Source organism: Palaemon carinicauda, chromosome 35 (genome assembly GCF_036898095.1).
Source record: "Palaemon carinicauda isolate YSFRI2023 chromosome 35, ASM3689809v2, whole genome shotgun sequence".
Classification (NCBI taxonomy): Eukaryota; Metazoa; Arthropoda; class Malacostraca; order Decapoda; family Palaemonidae; genus Palaemon; species Palaemon carinicauda.
In genome coordinates, this window is record NC_090759.1 from 70,684,653 (window position 1) to 70,707,583 (window position 22,931).

Sequence of the window (22,931 nt, forward strand, 5' to 3'; positions counted from 1 at the left end):
GACGCAAGCTCACCAGATCCATCCCTAATGGCCTTATCCATGCAGGACATTAATAGCATGGCAGAATCCTTGTCCGCAGGAGAGGTCTTCTTGCTGAGGGCCCCCAGGCACCAGTCTAGAAAGTTGAACATCTCAAATGCTCTAAATACTCCCTTCAGTAAGTGATCAAGGTCTGAGAAGGTCCAGCAAACCTTAGAGCGCCTCATTGCAGTTCTCCGAGGCGAGTCTACCAGACTTGAGAAGTCAGCCTGGGCAGAGGCAGGTACTCCCAAGCCTGGTGCTTCTCCTGTGGCATACCAAACGCTCGCTTTCGAAGTGAGCTTAGTCGGAGGGAACATGAAAGAAGTTTTGCCAAGGTGTTGCTTAGTCTGCAGCCACTCCCCTAAGATCCTTAACGCTCTCTTAGAGGACCTTGCTAGGACTAGCTTAGTATAGGTGGACTTAGCTTGTTGTATGCCCAGCGAAAACTCAGATGGCGGAGAGCGGGGAATAGCAGAGACAAAGTGGTCTGGGTAAACCTCCCTAAGCAGAGCCAAGACCTTACGAAAGTCAATAGACTGTGGAGAAGGCTTGGATTCATCCACGTCTGACGAGGGATCCAGGTGTGCCGCCTCATCATCAGACGCCTCATCACCAGAGTGTAGCGAAGAGATCGGACAAGAATGCTGAACAGCAGAGTCAGAACGAGTAGGAACAATATTAGTGGTTTCCTCTTCAAGTAACTGTTGGGGGAAAACCTGAGGCTCAGACTGCAAAGGCTGAATAAAAGACGAAGCAGAAGGAAGGCGCATGGGTGGAGGAGGCTGACTCCTAGCATGAGTGGTTGAACCCAAGGGTTGCGCTTGCTGAGCTGTTGGCGGAAGCGGAGTAGCAAGTTCCTGTTCCTGTGGTGTGAGCGGAGCGCGATGAGGTAGAGGCTGCGCAGAACAAGGTAAATGTCTCGCAAGCTGAGGCTCCTGAGGCGCAAGGCTAAGGTGTAGTGGTGCTTGCCTTGTGGAGGGTTGAGCTCGCTGCAGCGAGAGCTGAGGAGACTGACTCATGGACGGGAGAGGTTGTTGTACCTCAACCGAGTGTTGCACCACTGGTGGAGCAGCAAGTGGAGGCGGAGGAAGAGAGGAATAATCCTCCTGATCCCATTGTAAAGGTTGCCTTAAAGAAGGCGGAGGCTGAACACCACTGGGAACAGCAAACTCAGAACGAGGCTCAACATCGTACGCCTGGCAGGTGGTACTGCGATCAGGCGGAGCGAGCGCAGGCGGAGCGAGCGCAGGCGGAGCGAGCGCAGGCGGAGGGAGTGTAGGCGGAGGCGGAGGCGCAACACTCTCAGCCCGACACTCACGCATCAAGTCCGAAAGCTGTGCTTGCATGGACTGTAGAAGAGTCCACTTGGGGTCGGCAGAAACTACAGTAGGCTGAGGTAAAGCCTTAACAGTCGAGCTCTGTTGTGGCAGAACCTTACTCCTCTTGGGCGGAGTGCAGTCGACAGATGACTGCGGCGAGTCAGAGCTGAGCCAATGACTGCAACCTGGCTGAGCACTCGCGGACTGGACTCTGCGTTTAAGTGGTCTCGAGACCTGAGACCAACGTTTCTTCCCTGACAGTTGATCAGCGGACGAGAAAAAGACGGACTCAATCGTCTGCAGGTGGGAGTGACGGTCTTTGGAAGACACGCCCGCAACCACCGAGGATACTTCTGTGCGCCTAACAAGGCCTGCCGAACCCTTATGCCCTTCGACATTGCTTCTCCCCTGGGCTTGGGAGCTTGCAAGAGGTCCCGGACTGGGAGGACGACTGGCTCGCACAGAAGTATCCTCACGCACCACACTGGCACTGGCACTGACACTAGCACTTGGCACTGCACTGACACTAGCACTCGTCACAGCACTGGCACTAATTCCACCCACTGCACTCTTGACCTTAAGTTCCTTGACTTCGGCCATCAGAGACTTATGATCACTTACCACTGACTCTACTTTATCGCCTAAGGCCTGAATAGCACGCAAAACAACAGACATATCAGGCGGAGAGCAAACAGTAGGTTCGGGGGTAGCCACTACAGGGGTAGGAAAAGGTAGGGGATCATGAGGTGAGGAAAAAAGTGAAGAGTGAGAAGAACTCCTCCTAACTCTACCTCTCTCTAACTTAGTTGAATATTTCAAAAGACGGACAAATTCCAGTTCCGAAAGTCCGGCGCATTCCTCACATCGATTTTCTAACTGACCAGGCCTGTCCCTACAGTCAGAACAAGCGGTGTGAGGATCTACCGAGGCCTTCGGAATACGCCTATTGCAAGACCTACATCGTCTATGGGAGGGGGCTTGCGAAATGTCAGACATCTTGAATCCAAAGAGTTAGCCAAAGGGGGTTCCAAAATCAAGCAAAAGATCGTTAACCGTTAATCAGGACTATATAAAAGCTATCTAGCTAATATAAGAAGGTTTCCAGTAAAGCGACAGCCGAAATCTGAGAGAATACTTCACCAATTAGCCGTGAAAATACTCGAAGATCATAAGCGTATCCCAGAACGTCTTGCCGGAAGCACGACAGAGGAATAATTGAGGAGGTGTCAACAAGAAGTACTTGAGTACCTGGCCACAGGTGGCGCTGGTAAGTACACCCCCTTCTAGTATTGTGATAGCTGGCGTATCCCTCCATAGAATTCTGTCGGGCAACGGAGTTGACAGCTACATGATTATCGGGTAAGTTTAATATTGAAAAATTAAATTTGAAGAAATATACAAACTCAAAATTCTATCTATTTCTAATTCATTAAGGATTATTCCTAATTAAAAAAATTTCCAGGATGCCTAATATTTCTACAAAATACATTAGTGATGATAATCCAATTATCCAACTCTATCTGGCAATTAACATATCTAAAACTAAGAGCTTCATCACAAAACCAAAAATCAAACAATCCCTAACATAGTCAAGCCTCCTAGCAGGAGAAAAGAAGCAATCTGCGATAAAAGTCAAGTAAAAGGCTATTATTATTATTATTACTGTCCAAGCTACAACCCTAGTTGGAAAAGCAAAGTGCTATAAGCCCAGGGGCTCCAACAGGGAAAAATAGCCCAGTGAGGAAAGGAAATAATGAAATAAATAAATGAAGAGAATAAATTAACAATAAATCAATCGAAAAAAAAGTAACAACGTCAGAACAGATATGTCATATATAAACTATTAACAGCGTCAAAAACAAATATGTCATATATAAACTATAAAAAGACTCATGTCCGCCTGGTCAACAAAAAAGCATTTGCTCCAACTTTGAACTTTTGAAGTTCTACTGATTCAACTACCCGATTAGGAAGATCATTCCACAACTTGGTAACAGCTGGAATAAAACTTCTAGAGTACTGCGTAGTATTGAGCCTCATGATGGAGAAGGCCTGACTATTAGAATTAACTGCCTGCCTAGTATTACGAAAAGGATGGAATTGTCCGGGGAGATCTGAATGTAAAGGATAAAAAGAGGAATCGGCTACGGGTCAAAGGGATGCTCAAAAGATTCTCAAATATTGCATACAGTGTACCATGTTGGATCACTAATGGTAAAAACATCCCTGTACAGAAAGTAACTTCATACAGTTATCATTACTTTTTAATTTTCTAATCAATAGAGTGAAAATTCATTATGAAGGTGTTCATTACCAAAAGGTTGATAGTTAACCCTTTAACCCCAAATGGACGTACTGGTACGTTTTACAAAACTCATCACTTTACCCCCATGGACGTACTGGTACGTCCTTGCAAAAAACTGTTATTTACATATTTTTTTGCATATTTTTGATAACTTTATGAGAAACTTCAGGCATTTTACAAAAGAATGAGATTAACCTGACCTCTCTATGACAAAAATTAATGCTGTTAGAGCAATTTAAAAAATATATATTGCAAAATGTGCTTGAAAAAAGGAAACGCCTGGGGGTTAAGGGTTGGAAAGTTCCAAATAGCCAGGGGGTAAAAGGGTTAAAAAACAAAGTCTATGCCCTAATTTAGACCTTAGTAGACCTACAGAATTTTGAACTGATAGTTAGTCATACTAGTTTGTATGTTAGAACAAAATGCTAGTCTTATTATCTAAAAATCAAAATATTTCATCATACATTATAATCAACTTATTAACCCTTTTACCCCCAGACTCTTTGGAAATTTCCAACCCTTAACCCCCAAGGGGTTATTTTTTCCCCAGCACTTTTGCAGTATATTTTTTTTTTTTAAATTGCTCTAACAGCCTTAATTTTTGTCATAGAGAGGTTAGGTTGGTCTCATTCTCTTGGAAAATGCCTGAAGTTTCTGAAAAAAATTATCAAAAATATGCAAAAAAAAATTATAAATAGCATTTTTTTGCAAGGACGTACCGGTAAGTCCATGGGGGTAAAGGGATGGGTTTTGTATAAATGTACCAGTACATCCTTTGGGGGTAAAAGGGTTAAAAAACAAAGTCTATGCCCTAATTTAGACCTTAGCAGACCTACATAATTTTGAACATAGTTACAGTCATACTAGTTTGTATGTTAGAACAAAATGCTAGTCTTATTATCTAAAAATCAAAATATTTCATCATAAATTATAATCAACTTATTAACATGCACTTGAAAATTTAAATGGGCCACTACAGTATTTGTAATTTAAAATTACAGTATGTAGAGTAAAAAACTTACCATTTCTACAGACTTGTCGCGAGGAAAGAAACTCAAATGGAATTTCTTTATAGTTGCTGACACTGGGTCGTACCATTCTGCATGAAATATGTATCTTGTCTCTCCCTAGAATGACAATGCTTTAGACAAACACCGAAACAAATACTTTTTTAAGCATATTACTATGCTTGGTTTTGGTTTAAAGCATCTAATACTCAAATGAAAATTAAATTAGAAAAAAAAATCTATGCAACAGAATAATTTCTAAAATGTTATTTTCATTAGTAAAATAAATTTTTGAATATACTTACCCGGTGATCATATAGCTGTCAGCTCTGCTGCCCGACAGAAAAACCTAAGGACAAAATACGCCAGCGATCGCTATACAGGTGGGGGTGTACATCAACAGCGCCATCTGTCGAGCAGGTACTCAAGTACTCCATGTCAACACAGAACCAATTTTCTCCTCTGCCCACTGGGTCTCTATTGGGGAGGAAGGGAGGGTCCTTTAATTTATGATCACCGGGTAAGTATATTCAAAAATTTATTTTACTAATGAAAATAACATTTTTCAATATTAAACTTAGCCGGTGATCATATAGCTGATTCACACCCAGGGGGGTGGGTAGAGACCAGCATAATATGTTAACATTAAGAGCTAAGTATTTTGTATTTCATTTTAGCAGTTATTCAAAATAACAAACAAAATTAATAAGTACCTGGTAAGGAAGTCGACTTGAACAATTACTCTGCCTTTTTAAGTACGTCTTCCTTACTGAGCCTCGCGATCCTCATAGGATGCTGAGCGACTCCTAGGAGCTGAAGTATGAAGGGTTGCAACCCATACTAAAGGACCTCATCAAAACCTCTAATCTAGGCGCTTCTCAAGAAATGACTTTGACCACCCGCCAAATCAAGCAGGATGCGAAAGGCTTCTTAGCCTTCCGGACAACCCAAAAACAATAATAAAACATTTCAAGAGAAAGATTAAAAAAGGTTATGGAATTAGGGAATTGTAGTGGTTGAGCCCTCACCCACTACTGCACTCGTTGCTACGAATGGTCCCAGAGTGTAGCAGTTCTCGTAAAGAGACTGGACATTCTTAAGATAAAAAGACGCGAACACTGATTTGCTTTTCCAATAGGTTGCGTCGAATATACTTTGCAGAGATCTATTTTGTTTAAAGGCCACGGAAGTTGCGACAGGTCTAACTTCGTGTGTCCTTACCTTCAGCAAAGCTTGGTCTTCCTCATTCAGATGGGAATGAGCTTCTCGTATTAACAGTCTGATAAAATAGGATAAAGCATTCTTTGACATAGGCAAAGATGGATTCTTAACTGAACACCATAAAGCTTCAGACGGGCCTCGTAAAGGTTTTTAAATAGAACTTCAGAGCTCTTACAGGACATAAGACTCTTTCTAGTTCATTTCCAACCATACGATAAGTTTGGAATATCGAACGATATTGGTCAAGGCCGAGAAGGCAGCTCGTGTTTGGCTAGAAAACCAAGTTGTAGAACATGTAGCCGTTTCGGATGAGAATCCGATGTTCTTGCAGAAGGCATGAATCTCACTGACTCTTTTAGCTGTGGCTAAGCATATCAGGAAAAGAGTCTTAAAGGTGAGATCTTTCAGGGAGGCTGATTGTAGCGGTTCGAACCTGTCTGACATAAGGAATCTTAGTACCACGTCTAAATTCCAACCAGGTGTAACCAAACGACGCTCCTTCGTGGTCTCAAAAGACTTAAGGAGGTCCTGTAGATCTTTATTGTTGGAAAGATCTAAGCCTCTGTGACGGAAGACTGATGTCAACATGCTTCTGTAACCCTTGATAGTGGGAGCTGAAAGAGATCGTTCTTTTCCTCAGATATAAGAGAAAGTCAGCTATTTGAGTTACAGAGGTACTGGTCGAGGATACGGATACCGACTTGCACCAGTTTCGGAAGATTTCCCACTTCGATTGGTAGACTCTAAGGGTGGATGTTCTCCTTGCTCTAGCAATCGCTCTGGTTGCCTCCTTCGAAAAGCCTCTAGCTCTCAAGAGACTTTCGATAGTCTGAAGGCAGTCAGACGAAGAGCGTGGAGGCCTTGGTCTACCTTCTTTACGCGTGGCTGACGTAGAAGGTCCACCCTTAGGGGAAGTGTTCTGGGAACGTCTACTAGCCATCGAAGTACCTCGGTGAGCCATTCTCTCGCGGGCCAGAGGGAAGCAACTAGCGTCAACCTTGTCCCTTCGTGAGAGGCGAACTTCTGCAGTACCTTGTTGACAATCTTGAACGGAGGGAATGCATATAGATCTAGATGTGACCAATCAAGTAGAAAGGCATCTATATGAACTGCTGCTGGGTCCAGGATTGGTGAGCAAAATATTGGGAGCCTCTTGGTCATCGAGGTTGCGAAGAGATCTATGGTTGGCTGGCCCCAGGTGGCCCAAAGTCTCTTGCATACATCCTTGTGGAGGGTCCATTCTGTTGGAATTATTTGTCCCTTCCGACTGAGACAATCTGCCATGACATTCAAGTTGCCTTGGATGAACCTCGTTACTAGTGAAATGTCTAGACCTTTTGACCAGGTGAGGAGGTCCCTTGCGATCTCGTACCATGTCAGAGAGTAGGTCCCTCCTTGCTTGGAGATGTACGCCAAAGCCGTGGTGTTGTCCGAGTTCACCTCCACCACTTTGCCTTGAAGGAGAGACCTGAAGCTTTTCCAGGTCAGACGTACTGCCAGTAGCTTCTTGCAGTTGAAATGCATTGTCCTTTGACTCGAGTTCCATAATACCGAGCATTCCCTACCGTCTAATGTCGCACCCCAGCCTACGTCCGATGCGTCCGAGAAGAGAACGTGGTTGGGAGTCTGAACAGTCAGGGGAAGACCCTCTCTAAGGTTGATATAGTCCTTTCACCAAATCAGACCAGACTTTATCTTTCCGGAAACCGGGATCGAGACCGCTTCTAGCGTCTTGTCCTTTTTCCAGTGAAAAGCTAGATGGTATAGAAGAGGACGGAGGTGTAGTCTTCCTAGTGACACAAATTGATCCACGGATGACAGTGTCCCTACCAGACTCATCCACAGCCTGACTGGGCAGCGTTCCTTCTTCAGCATCTTCTGGATGGATAGCAGGGCTGGGGGTTGATCGTCTTGTTCAGCAACGTCCTCATCAGAGGGTTCCTCATCTGAAACTGATGAGGAAACGGCAACGGAGTGGGCAACGTCTGACTCGCTGAATCCGGTCGCACTGGTGGATGCGTGACGGAGCCGGACGCAATATCATGGCACTACTGCACAGTCTGTGAACTGTCAACAACCATGGTTGCGCGAGGAAGTACAGCGTCAACCCGAAACTGTCTAGACTGTCTGGGTTGTGCAGTCAACACCCTACCGGGTTGCTGAGGTTGACTCACTGCGTCACAACAAGTCACCTCTGCTGGTTGTTGAACGTCTTCCTAGTGACACACTGAACGTCAACAACCACCTCCGAGCGTCGCTTAACGTCAACGTGCGACTGGCAACCCACACTGGGTCGCATCGGTGGAGGAACCACCTCAACTGGCAGACGCGAGTAGGATACCTCAGCGTCAACAGGGCGCACAACCAACCGGTAGGAAGGGTGTTGGCCAGAAGGTTCTTCTCCGTATTTAAGTCCTCTATCAAGGACACAAGCTTGGACTGCATGTCTTGCAGCAAAGCCCATTTAGGGTCTACGGGAGCAGGTGTGGCAACAGACGGGGTTAGCGACTGAGGCGGAACCATTTACCATCCCTGGAAGCCTTGTTATGTGTGCATAATAGTACAGCAAAACTTCAAAGGCTCGACAAAAGTTGAGAAGTTGACCTGTAAACAACTGGAGCGTCTCCTGGCTAGGCGCCAGGGCGAGTCTACCAGAATTGAGAAGTCTACCTGGGCAGAGGCATGAACTCCCAAGCCGAGAACTTCTCTCGTGTCCTATCAGACTCTCGCTCTATAAGCCAGTTTAAAAGAAGGGAAATCAAAGGCTGTATCCCTGAAACTCCTCCTGGTGCAAAACCAGTCGCCTAGCCAACGTAACGCTCTCTAGGAGAGCGAGAGAGCACTAGCTTAACAACAACGGCTTCGAAGTAGCTAGGCCTAGTGTAAGTTCTGACGTGAGGCAAACGAGGAGCAGCAGTTACAAGATCCGGACGAAGATCCTTAAAAAATCATCATGATTTAATTAAAGTCCATAGGAGGCTAAGCAGCTTAAGGCTCCTCTCCAAATGACAGAGTCCTCAAAGGAATATCAGTAGGAGGGAGAACAGCACTTTCTCATCTACAGGAACCTTGTCCGAGAAAAGCTAGGTATCTCAGTGAGGGTCTCACTGGTGCAGTAGCAGCAGACCAGAAGGCAACGTTATGTAACTGCCTGACAGTCTGTGAACTGCCAAAAACTGAACTGTCAACCACAACAGGTGCGTGAGGACATACAGCACTGGTGCATTAGTAGCAGACCAGAAGGCAACGTCATGTAACTGCTTGACAGTCTGTGAGCTGGCAACAACCATAGCTGTGTGGGGAAGCAAAGCCTCTACTCCTGACTGACTAGTCTGCTGCGGGCGAGTAGTGGTAACCACAGTGGGTTGCGGAGGTTGACGCACAGTGTCAAAACAAAGCAACTTAACTCCACCCTCCTGTTGTTGTGGCAACTCGCGAACGTCAACGGAGGGTAGCGTGCGTCTGTGAACGTCAACGTGCGGCTGGCAGGGTACACTGCACATGGGAGGTGGAACTCTCACAAGCGGAGTGCGGGAGCAGGTAGCGTCAGTGTCTACTGTACGCACAACCGTGGTTGGTTGTAGGCTAACGGGTGCAGCGTCAACCTACTCCGCACGATACTCCTGCATAAAAGATGCTAACTGTGTCTGCATAGACTGTAGCAAAGACCACTTAGGGTCTACAGTAGCAGGTGCGGCAACAGACGGTGTTACTGCCTGTTGCGGTACCTCTTTGCCTCTCTTAGGAGGTGAGCAGTCGTCGGAAGACTGCAGCGAGTCCGAACTGACCCAGTGGCTACACCTGGGCCGTTGGACTTGCGCGGAAGGGACCGACTTGCACTTAATAAGCTGCGAGACCTTGGTCCAAGGTTTCTTACGAGAAACCTCTTCCGCAGACGAGAAGTAAATGGGCTCTCTCGTCTTTGTGTGGGTGGGGCGATCTTGGGTAGATACGCCCGAAACCACGGAGGGAAAACGTCTGTTCGTTGATCAAGGCCTGACGAACCCATAAGTCGTTCGACATTACTTCTCCCCTGGGCTTGGGAGCTTGCAAGAGGTCCCGGACTAGGTGAACGACAGGCACGAACAGACGAACCCTCGGACGCAACACTGTAACACTTTGCGCATATCACTTTATCACTTCGATTTTCTGTTTTGCATTTATTTCACCGAAATCGAAACTTTTACTGATTTCTACCTGAAACACGCAATTCTACCCTTCATTAAAAGGTAGTAATTGCGAAAACAGTCGTATAATGCAGCTCATTAATACTAGCAAAAACAGAAAACATATAAAGATAAAGAATTCAGTGGCTGGGAAAGAGACTAAACACTAGTTCAATTAAACTACGTTTACAATCTCTCACCGCACATAGCCTGGGGACAAGAATAAAACCCTAGAAACGTTTTACCTTCTTCCCCGTACAGCGACTAGGGAGGAGAGTGACACGAGAACAACGTTACCCGCTTGAACGGAACGTTTTTTCTCCTCTCTCTCCCTCCGTCTCTGTCTCTCTCTCTCTTTCTCTCTTGATTTCGCACCTGAGAGAAGAGCCCAATTATATATCGTCAAAAAAACATGTTATATGGCTAAAGGAAAAAACTGAAAGGTTTTCCAAATAAAAAGTTCCTTTAATTTAGAATTTAAACCATTTAAGTTAAGAAAGAATGAACGAAACGTCAGAATCGATTTACTCTTACTGCAAAGTGAAACCGTGATACACTCTCTCTCTATCGTAACGATAGAGCGCATGTTGAACGTCCTGAACGTCAACAACTGCGTAGTCTAAAAAAAAAAAAAAACTAAACGTTAGTTCATCTTTGAAAACAGTACGAAGACTATCAAAGAAATTCTTTCATAAAACATTAAATTTAAAAAGTTTTAAATTCTTTAAAGGCTAAATACGATATAACGGGCTCAACGTTGATTAACTTCGGTTCCAAGTAAGGACCGCCTACTATCAGGAAAGGTCGCAAATAAACAAAACATAAAAATTTCTTTTTATATGTTTATAATAAATGGAAAGTTAATCGAAGAGGCCTAATAAAGGCGGAGAGATATAAAATATATAGATCTATAACGTGTTAAGCAAAATTACTAAAAACCTAAACACACTTCCGTCTAAGGGAAGGGTCGGCCATTTAAAAGTGAAAGAGAGTCCATACTCTCTTAGTCACCATAATTAAATCTATCCAAAACGAGTTCAAGTTTTGAGATGAAGATAAAACCCCTGCATAGCGAAAGCTCAAAACTAGAATAGTGTACTTCACCAAATAGTTGTGAAAACAAATCCAGTTAGTAACAGCGTATTTTAGTAGGTCTTGCCAGTGGCACGACAGAGAGAAAATTGGTTCTGTGTTGACATGGAGTACTTGAGTACCTGCTCGACAGATGGCGCTGTTGATGTACACCCCCACCTGTATAGCGATCGCTGGCGTATTTTGTCCTTAGGTTTTTCTGTCGGGCAGCAGAGCTGACAGCTATATGATCACCGGCTAAGTTTAATATTGAAAAATAGGCATTTGACAGCATTATATTTACACTAATGGTTAATTTTTATCTCAACATTCAAGATTAAGATTATAATGTTATCGGCTTAAAGTACTAGAAAGTCTAAAAGGAAAATAACCCAAAGGAAATTTTGGAAACTTTCTATGAAAGATTTCAGTGTGAGTTCAAAACCTGAGTCTCAACAATGATGATCACAAGGAATTAAATATGAAAAATAAATTATATTTTCCATACTTCAATATATTCACCATACTTTTTACATACATATCATCATATATGCTCTTATTGCAAAAGATATAGATTTAAATTTATCAAAATAAAAATATAACTTGGTAGTTGCTGTGAGTACATTCCCACAGGTATAGTTGAGGATTAGATTGTCTTAGTGGGGATCGACACAATAATGGTCGAGATAGAAAACTGAAATTTTGACAAACTAAAGAAAGAATTCTTACAACTCATGAGTTTGTATTTTGACAAGTCATTGAGTCTATACAGTGCAAATAGAACATATCATATGCAATTTCTAATCCTGATCAATTGAGAGAGTAGCCATACAACAACACTTCTGGAGGAGAAGTGGGTCTTAGATCCTTATGTGATGGTGAAGAACGATGCTGGGAAGCAGAAGGAATAATTTTCAGAAACAAAGAATACAGTTCTGCAATCCATTTCCCATCATTAGAATGAGGTAAAGGACTTACATCTAATAAACAGATTCTTTACTATGGTCTCAAGTTTTTGGCTGATAAGTCACTGATGAACGCTTGTCATCTACCAAAGGGGTTACTGGAGAGGAGGGGACAATCATTGAAGCAAAGAGTTCCAATAACAATAAGCAACTGGGAAAAAAATCAGAACACGCGTAATATTGTGGCGGTGGTGTGTTCAGCAGGAGGAAGCGTAACGGTGACAGTGCGATCTGAAGGCGTGCCATCAGGACTTGTAATGGCAACAGCGTGTTAAGATCCCGCACGAGTGGTAGGGCGCATGGCCCGTTTTTGTGGATACACCCTCAAATCAAATGGTGCACGAGCGGTAGGTTGCATGGCACATTCATGTTGTGGATACACTGGCGTTTGTGTCTCAGAGGCTCTGTAGGAAAGCAGATGCAAGAATTGTTTGTAGATGTGTGGATGCTCTGATGAGTTAATACATATACTAGCTCCAGGATGATGAGATCTAACTTGTTGATCTTTCACAAAAGATTTCCAAGGAGAATATTTCCCTATTTCTCACTGGGAAGAAGCTGGGTCTGTAAGACCCCGTGGGGTAACAGAAAGGGCCAATGAAAATTCATATTATGAAAGGGAATGAAAAGCTCCCTCCAAGGATAAAGGTGATGTACAAGGAGATACATTGCGTACAGCCGTAGACTGATGAGGAGTGCTGTACACCTACAGTAGGTGTACGATGAGGGGATACATGCAACACAAAAGGGACACTTCTGGATTAATGGAAGAGAAATCCCCTTGGTTGCCAACATTTGCAATAAAAAATCACTTGTACAAGCTCAACTCACTCAGAGGAGATGGCAAACAAGTAGGATTTTCAAATTCTGGTGAAAAGAGAAACACTTCTACCAAGACATTATCCTTCATCGGGATAAAGGCAGATGCTGAAGGATCATGGTCCACTGTAGCATTCTTGACCTCTATAGAGGGCAGGAGATAACAGTACATCAATAAATTTTCTTAAAAAAACTTGATCATCATCCTTCATTACCAGTGTTTCTGGGAACTCTGGTAACCAAAGGATTGGACAAGGAAATTCAGGACTGGAAAAAAAAAACTGCAGCTTCTTTCCCTCTTCGAAACTAAAGCTGTCGAAGGGGAAGGATCCCGTTTGGTCTTCTTTCTCTTATGACAGCTGAACTTTTCCCTTCAGCGGGCAACCACTACTGGGAAAAATCACAAGGTGAATTTTTATCACAACTATGTCCTTTAAGGGATGAGGATCTATATCAATTTGACTCATGAAGGTGCCACAAGGGCAACCTTCAAGGCCTGGGGAGGTTCTCATTGACACTTGTTTAGCACTCACACTAAGTACAGTATAAGAAAAAGGAATAGCACAAAGCACTGAGGAAGGGCAGTAACAGACGACTGATTGTCATTGCGACTTAGAGCAAAGTGGGTATATAGTCACTAGCATCAACACACTAAAGTGCATGGTGGGTTCATTAAGCAGCCATACTAGGTTGCCAGACCCACAATAATTCTTTACTCTGGTCATAACAAAGCTATGCCAGAGCTAACCCTAATAAATGATGAAGGTTTGTATCCACAGAGGAAAAACTACACTTCCACTGCATGAATAAGTAGGCTAACCAACCAAATAATCATGAGAAACAAACTTAGCCTAGGGTATGTGGACTAAGCACCATGAATAATAACCTAAAGTAGTTTATTTATCATCAAATTGAGTATATGTGAGGCTATGAAATATTAATTAAAATTAATGTGATTATACTAAGAGAATCTTATTTTATTATTCTCTTTTTGTATTTCTAATTATAAGGGCAAGTTGCTGAAAATATTACTGGTTTACAGTAATCCCTCACCATATTGTGGTTCAACTCTTATTATTACTAGCTAAGCTAAAACCCTAGTTGGAAAAGCAGGATGCTGTAATTCCAAGGACTCCAACAAGGAAAATAGCCCAGTGAGGAAAGGAAACAAGTAAATAAACAAACTATATACAAGAAGTAATGAATAAAGATATAAAATATCTCAAGATCAGTAAAAAATGTTGAAATATATGTCATATATAAACTATGAAGAAACTTATGTCAACCTGTTCAACATAGAAACATTCGTTGCAAGTTTGAGCTATTGAAGTTCCACCAATGCAACTCCCTGATTAGAGACATCACTGAATAAGTTCCATCACTAGAGCTGTAGGTTGTTGCTAACTCCTTAGTGTCAATGCAACTGATAAAAGATCTTGTGCCATTTTTAGCCCATCCTCATAAGGTTCCTGAGCAGAGGAAAGATGAAGATGTCTAAATCAGATCTGCCATAACCCAAAAAAGTTAAGGGTCAACTTCAGGACTACTCTGAGGTAACACCTGTCAATCCAGTACTCACATATTACAGATTGATAAAGACCATCTTATGGGTACGTGAAGACATCTACTGGTTGTTGTAACCTTATTGGTAATGTCTCTGCCTGGTGATCGCCAGAGGGGGGTTCGAGTCCAGCTCAAAATCATAAGTTCCTTTAGTGTCTACAACCTTACCACCCTTGTCAGCTAAGGATGGGGGATTTGGGGGAGCCTATAGGTCTACCTGTTGAGTCATCAGCAGCCATTACCTGGCCTTCCCTGGTCCTAGCCTGGGTGCTAATCTTATAAGGTCAGTCTCTAGGGAATTGTCCTGCTTGCTAGGGCAATGTCACTATCCCTTGTCTCTGCCATTCATGTGCAGCCTTTAAACCTTTAGAGCTGTTATTAAGCAAACTAGCAGTTACGCTAAAACTTATGGCTGTTAGTTGAAGCAAAGGGACATACAACTAACTTTTCTAAAATTTTCCCAGTACAATAAAACACTGAAATCTAATATATAATTCCATAGTCCTTCACTCAATGGAAAGATTCAAGAAATTATCAAAATTAAATCAATTTAGACTCAAAAGATCACAAAAGTGAGCAACCTTGCCCTATCTGTTGTAAAATGATGACAATGCTGATTTTCACCAGGTAACCAGAACACCAACAGTGAATCATTATCAATCATCACATATCTTTATAGTGACTACGAGCTGGAGACTTCTACTCGTACCTTCCAGGGTCCCTTACACCACAACAGCCTCTCACTAACATTGTCTTAGCTATTATATAAGTAATTGGTCTTTTTCTCTATCTACCAGGACAGTATGCACAAATAAATTATAATTTGTATTAACATTGAGGTGTATTTTAAAAAGTTTTGATTAAATTGGAACAACTATGCATTAAAACAAGGTGACATTTACATAATCACATATAGTACTTTCACACGAGTACCAATTCACAGAAAGAGAGAGAAAAAGTATGAAAATAGGAGATTTTTATCAAAGCCAAAATACCACAAAACAAAGCAAAAACAAACCATAAACACAAATCATGCACCTATGGTACAAAGGATATGATGGGTAGGATTTTAGAAAGGATACTGTCCCATCCGAGCATTCATGACTAACAAATAACAGGGGGAAACAGCCTGGTCTGCATATGGTATTGGAGAAATTACATTTAATTAAAGGGATTTTGAGATAGTTTCCAGGACTTATACTTTAAATAGCCATTTTAAGTGTCTGAAACCCAAATCATGGATGAATATCAATAAAGCAAATGTACTGTATTTAGCTCTAAGAGAACATGTTTTGATGAGTTCACATGGTTAGAAAAAGTTTAATCTTTACTAAAATATAATCAACAATATGGGCTTAAGCAATCTCTTAAACTTCTATTAGGGCAATACCGTATATGCAGAGAAATATAAAAACAACACACAAAAATTAGTCACAAACCACATTCACTAAAAATATTACTCAGGTGCTAAAAATCCAAAAGATTTAAAAAAATAATAAATAATGAAACCTAATGGTGGACAGGAACAAAACAGACTTATAGCCTATTTATACTATGCAATTCAGATACTGGATACTTACTATAGTCCATTTCTTTTAGCGAGGCATATTTGCACCAACTCGCAGCGGTGCCCTTTTAGCTCGGAAAAGTTTCCTGATCGCTGATTGGCTGGACAAGATAATTCTAACCTATCAGCGATCAGGAAACTTTTCCGAGCTAAAAGGACACCGTTGCGAGTCGGTGCAAATCTGCCGCGCTAAAAGAAATAGACTATAGACATAAGGTTAAAAAAAAAAATCACCTGACTCTTCACAATAACTTGCATTTACCAGTACTGTACGCCATTTTCTGACTAAATCTCTTGACTACTCTTTCATGCTCTCACTCCTAACATGTTTAATACCTATAATTGCAAATTTAAATTGAACACAGAAATGTTCAGTACTTGAATTACAACAAATTTTCATATTTACTAAAAGGCATTATATTTCAACAGAGCGTTAGTAGATTTAAAATGACTTATTTTCTGCAAGAAACTGAAGTGTGACATTTGCTTTTCCAAGAAGTTTGAAATACATTACAAGAATCACCTGGATTTTATGAAAACAAAACATTATACAATCCTCTAGAAAATAAAACATAACGACTATCCTAACATGCACTTTTGAAAACCAATGCTAGGGCTTTACTACAATACAGTATATGCATTTAAAAGGACACAGGATAACAATATCTTATGTACAACACCGACTAAGGTTCTACAGAATAATTTTAAGGGTTGTTCTCAAGACACACTAATGGGGTAGGAGAGACTTAAATGAACTACGTACTACGTATTACAGCCCAGTGTACTATGACATAAATATCCTAGCATAGGGGTCTTTTATTAAACCATAATTAATGGGGTATGGGAAGGGAAACCCTTAGATCTAGCACACCAAATAGATATCCATAATGCCATATATAGAGAGATAGGTTATAAAACTCATGAATAACTCCTGACCTTATTTTTCATGTAGGTATTTATTAGGATGGCAGCAAATGCAACCACTAGAGCAATACTGAATATTTTGGTACCCATTGCAGAAGAAACTGAAAGGGTACAAAAAAGACTTGTAATTGGCTTTTTGTTATATAAATATCTACTTCACATTGCAATTCACAATCATCAAGTTTAGTTTAAAGTCTGTAATTGTTTATGGCGAATTAAAATCACAAGAAAATAAATTAACCATCTGATAGATGCTAGAGAGACATCACATCTACAATTGTAATTGTAAAGAATAAAAGGTGTAATTTTCATAGGCAAAATATTTCAAATAAAAGCTGTAATTTTCAGTAAAATAATTACAAATAAAAGCTGTAATTTTCAGTGAAGATAATCACAAATAAAAGCTGTAATTTTCAGTGAAAATAATAACAAATAAAAGCTGTAATTTTCAGTGAAAATAATCACAAATAAAAGCTGTAATTTTCAGTGAAAATAATCACAAATATAAGCTGCAATTTTCAGTGAAAATAATCACAAATATAAGCTGTAATTGTCAGTGAAAATAATCACACATAAAAGCTGTAATTTCTAATGAAAATAATCACAAATAAAAGATGTAATTTTCATAGAGTAAAAAATAAAAAATACTGTAACAATATTAACAAAAATACAAATCATCTTGAAAATAAAATACTTACATATCTCTATAGAAAGTAGAGCAAGATAATTAAATGACTGAATTACTCTTTCCACCCCAATCAACTAATACTCGCCAAACCTGACACATAACAGAAAAAAACAAAGCCGCAAGATGTTATATTTCCACAAAAATATAAATAAACTTGTGAACGGAATAATGTATTACTTGATTAAATTGTTCTTTCTCCACTGAACTAATAATCAGCAAAACCCAATATTTCCGCATCCTACAAGTAGGTTCGCTTATGTAAATAGGATATTCGTATTAGCGAATACTGTACTTCAGTACTTGTAGTTTAAGCAAACTAAATTTATTTAATTCATACATTTCCTCTACAGAGTATAGTATAGTGTATCAACTTCTTCTTTGTCTTCAGCTTTTCCCATTTCTGTCTGGGGTCGCTGTTTATAGTCAGCCTTCTTCCTCGGTCCTTTGTTTTAAGGGTAGAAGAGACTCTTTAGCTATGGTAAGCAGCTATTCTAGGAGAAGGACGCTCCAAAATCAAACCATTGTTCTCTAATCTTGGGTAGTGCCATAGCCTCTGTGCCATGGTCTTCCACTGTCTTGGGTTAGAGTTCTCTTGTTTGAGGGTACACTCGGGCACACTGTTTTATCTTACATCTTATTTCTCTTTCTCTTGTTTTGTTAAAGTTTTTATAGTTTATAAAGTGATATTCATTCTAATATTGTTACTCTTTTTCAAAATATTTTATTTTTCTTTATATCCTTTCCTGAGCTATTTTCCCTGTTGGAGCCCCTGGGCTATAAGCCTCCTGCTTTTCCAATTAAGGTTGTAGCTTAGCAAGTAATAATAATAATAATAATGTACATCTTGTTCTCTTGGATACTTTTCCTTCATGTCATTCAATAATTCATCTTTCCGCCTGAACTTTGGCCTACAGTATACAGTATTAATTCTCTTCAGAATGGTGGAGCTCTCAGTGTTCAAAATTAACCACATAATTTCTCCTTATAAAGTACTGCATATTTGAGGAACCAAAGATGGTTTATTTGCATTAAGCAACATCATTATTGGACGGTAAACACAACTGAAAGAGCAATTCAATATTGTACATACTTCCGTTTGTCCTCTTTTATACTTAATTAATAGGGATACCGGAGCATTCTTTTAAACAAATTCTTCAAACCATTTTCTAATGGTCACATTGTAGATTGTACTGCTCAAGATTCTAAATATTTTTCTTTCCCAAATACTTTACATCACCCTCATGCTCTGCCCTTATACTGTATACCAATGTGTTTCATTTGTAAAGATAGTCGAGACCCAAAACATTCCCCCCAAATAAAAAATAAATTTCAATATATAAAACTCTGAAAACAATGTCATAAGAAAAAAAACAGCAATTTTTATCCTATAGGTTTAGATATATTACAGCATAGTTATGTGAATTATCTAATGAACTATGTTGTGGGGGAGACTACACTTACCTTATGTCTCACAACTCGTTCTAATAACTTTCATAAACGAAATTTTACGGGGGTCTAGGTCCCCACTAACGAGGGAATTGCTTGAAGAATAAAGCTCACATGATCAAGGTAGAAACATAGTTGACTAATTACTGTAGCGTTAATATCAAATTCCAAAAAAATCAAGTTACCAGTATGTTACCAAAAATAATTTGAACTTGGACAATATACATAAAAATCCCAAGAACAAATACTTCTTTTCTGAGAAACAGAAGTGATGGTCGGATACAAATAATTGCTACCTTTTTTTTTGTAATTCTTATACTTCCCATCACTAAATTTACATTAAACAGATCAAATTGATTATTACTATATACAGTAGGTATTCATTAAACTGAAATTTTTCATCTGTACAGCAATTTACTTTGTGAGGAGTTAAGGTCAAGACAAGCGTTCTTATTTATGATTTCCTTATGTCTAAAATATTACATCCTTAACCTAATTCTTGTAATTTACAGCAGGATTTTCCCACTGCCAGGCACTAAAACCTCATACCTTGCTAATCATATTATTTCAAAAGCATTGAGAAGAACAACAAAATTTCTACTCCTATCCACAGAAAATTTCCAAATTGTCACTTCTATGATCATCTTTCAACCCAAATATGGGTTTAAGTGAAAATCATGCTCCACTAAGATTTGACAGATGTAGAGGATTTTTTTAGGAATGATAGGATCATAGGGCATAATAAGCAGCATTTTCTAATTCAGCCAAACCTTAAAATAAAGTTAACCTAAAAATTTGTAGTGTGCAAATGAAATAGAAGGCTATAAATAATAAAGAGAAATGATTTTTTGATCCTACATTAACTTAACCCGAACTATAAATGTAGATAAAAAAAAGAAATGTCTCATTGTGGATTCTCCTTTAACAGCATTACTATTGAACCGTATTACGCCATTGAACATTTACAACTGATGAAGCATCTTTATTGCATTTTGATATCACATTTTGAACTATTCAGCCTAATGTAAAATCAACATAATCCCCCCCAAAAAAATTAGTTAAATAGCCTGATTATACTTTTTATCAAGCAGAGAAAGTTATTTGCATTGTAATGCTAATTATAAAGACCGATGATGATATTGAAGATATAAAATCATTCTTGGAACCAGACAAACTATGAAAATTGCATATCTGTTGTCAGGCCAGCACCCAACTGGTGGGGATACAACATACTTTATGATGAAAAAAATCTTATCAATAGTGTACTGTACAATGATTTCCTCACCAAACAAAAACAGATATAAAACAAAATATTTTAATGATACAAAGATTGCATTGTCGAACAAAAACTGAGATGAAGGAAAATGGCCTTGCCTAGATTAAAATAAAATAAAGTGATTTTTTTTAGCACCAAAGACATGAAAATTTATTAACGCCATGTTCAAATTAAACTTGTTTATATCTTAGGGTATTAATACTATTGTATGGGCAGTGTGACAGGGTTTTATGTCACCTTTTTGCATAGTGACAACAAAGTATCGGAAGAAAAACTCAAATTGCGCAAGTTCGTCACCTTACTGCCTAAGATCGGCATCCAAGCTAACAGCGATGAAAATCAAATTAGAGCAAGAAAAGAATAAATAACTTTTTATTAAAATTTAAAGTTAAAGTTGCAGGTTTTAGGTCTCCACTCAGACGATGTACATCATTCTGCTCGGGTGACCATAAGGCCTACTCAACAAATAAAATTTTCCTTCAATGCCACTGAAAACAGTAAATTTTTAATATTTTAGAACTATGACAAGTCTAGGCATGTGGGTTATTGCATATTAGCCAGATTACATGAAAACTAACTCAGCCTATCTGCATGGTTATAAATAGCTTACAAAAAAACCTAATACAGTACAGTATAACACTTAAGAGTACACACTATTCAGCTCATAGAACTACCCATGAATGCAGAAAAATACTTTTTGGACGCAAACAATTAGGCCCAAGTGATAAAACGTAATATTTTAGGCCTATAATGGTGCAAGGTATTAAAAGATATTGAAAGAAGTCTTTCTTGCAACATTACCTAAGACTATTAAAATATTAGAATATGTACAGTACTGTACTATGCTTCAGCCAAAGTTCAGTTTGGGAAGGATAAGGCAAGACTAGAAAGGGTTAGGCAAGGCTTAGGAAGGATAAGGCAAGGCTTGGGAAGGATAAGGCAAGGCTTGGGAAGGCTAAAGTACAGCTAGGAATAGCTAAGGAAAGCCTCGGGAAGGATAGGCAAGGCTATGAGAGGATAAGCTAGGTTAGGGAAGGATAGGAAAGGACACACAAGGTTAGGGAAGGATAGAGAACACACAACATTAGGGAAAGATAAGCAAGGTTAGTGAAGGATAGGCAAGATAAAGACCAATGTCAGTTTAGGCGGACACAATATTTGACTAGAGTAAAACTTGTTGGTTAGGTCTCATCAGTAGACTAAACTGTATATTCTCAAAGTAAGTACTGTAGACAAGAACCTGAACTCGCTTACAATACTTAGTATGTTAGGTATACAGTACTGTATATTTACCCTGCCACTATTCAAAGATACCATGATATTTAGCAAATAAGAACAAGATATCCTAGGACAGTTAAATGCATTACGTGGATGTGTGGAAGGGCGGTTAATCCTAGATCAGGTTAGAACATCCGGGGCGTATGTATGATAGCGGCCACCTGCATGTATGATTATGGCTAACTTAGAATATGGCAGTGTAAGGGGGGTCGCAGAGAGGTGTTAGCCCCCCGTCTAGGGAAGTAGGGAAGCACACGGCTTGTAGGTTAGGTTAGGGGGGGGGGGAAGTTGAGGTTAGTTGATATCCACTTTTAATCCACAAGGGAGGAACTGGCCGCTGACATACAAAGGCTCCAATTATTATGATGTTTTTATATTTACTACTGATGGTGCACAGGTAAACATTTCCTGAATGATTAGTATCCCATAGTTTACTACGGATGTTGGCGTGAAAGACAGGTATAAAAATTCCCCAGGAGAGGACGAAGGTCAGTGTCTTAAATCAGGTTGGGTAGGGTCATGAGGTTTGGAGTTTCCTTTTACTGATATAGGCATAAATTTAACACATATATTCTATCCTAAAGTACGTAAGAGCAATTGTAGATATCATAGATTTTAAAGATATAAAAAAAATAAGTATTTGAATTCGTAATTTTTTATAGTTCCCGATTTCACCGGTATGTTACGACCGGTACTTCTAATTTGGAATGTCATAGATCACAATATATATTAGTTAATGAAGGACTATATGCCTTTCTTATAATCCTAAACCAGAATGGGACATTTGAAGTCCACAATCTTAACAAATATCCTATATAAGAGAAAATCATCTGTACGGTTTCCACGGGAAACATAATCCTACTTGACATAACTTTAATCCAACAACACCATAATATACCCATTCTTACCATAATATCCTTTATCTGTGATTCCTAAAATTACTATCCTCTTCGGTATTTTTCTAATCCCAAAGATAACGAGATGGATAATCCTATAGAACTTGGCAGTGAGTAATAATCGTTATCTCATCCTGGCCCCTACGACACCAAAAGCTTCTTGATATGATACGAGGTTACGCTGTTTACTTGCTAAAGGTAAACAACTCGGAACTTAGTCATGTGCTTGTTTCTTTTAACCTAATTTTATGAGGTATTTGAATAATTTGAATTGAACTATTATTATTATTATTATTATTATTATTATTATTCAAGATGGAAAAGTAGGATGATATAACCCTGAGGGCCCCAAAAGGGAAAATAGCCCAGTGAGGAATGGAAACAAGGAGAAAATAAAAT

At 39.8% G+C, this 22,931-nt stretch overlaps 1 protein-coding gene across 2 annotated transcripts in view; it reads right to left on the minus strand.

Moving 5' to 3' along the window:
* The window catches only part of nmdyn-D7 (nucleoside diphosphate kinase homolog 7), an 83,554-nt gene extending 60,873 nt beyond the window's left edge, over positions 1–22,681 (minus strand). The window contains exons 1-3 of one of the 2 annotated variants that reach the window (XM_068359277.1): positions 22,545–22,681; positions 16,961–17,049; positions 4,668–4,772 (exon numbers count right to left, since the gene is read on the minus strand). In XM_068359277.1, coding sequence (XP_068215378.1) covers positions 4,668–4,772; positions 16,961–17,038 — 183 coding nt within the window. In that variant the 5' untranslated portion in view covers positions 17,039–17,049; positions 22,545–22,681. The remainder of the gene's footprint in view (positions 1–4,667; positions 4,773–16,960; positions 17,050–22,544) is intronic. The other variant, XM_068359279.1, reaches the window with a different exon arrangement.
* Positions 22,682–22,931: the final 250 nt, after the last annotated feature.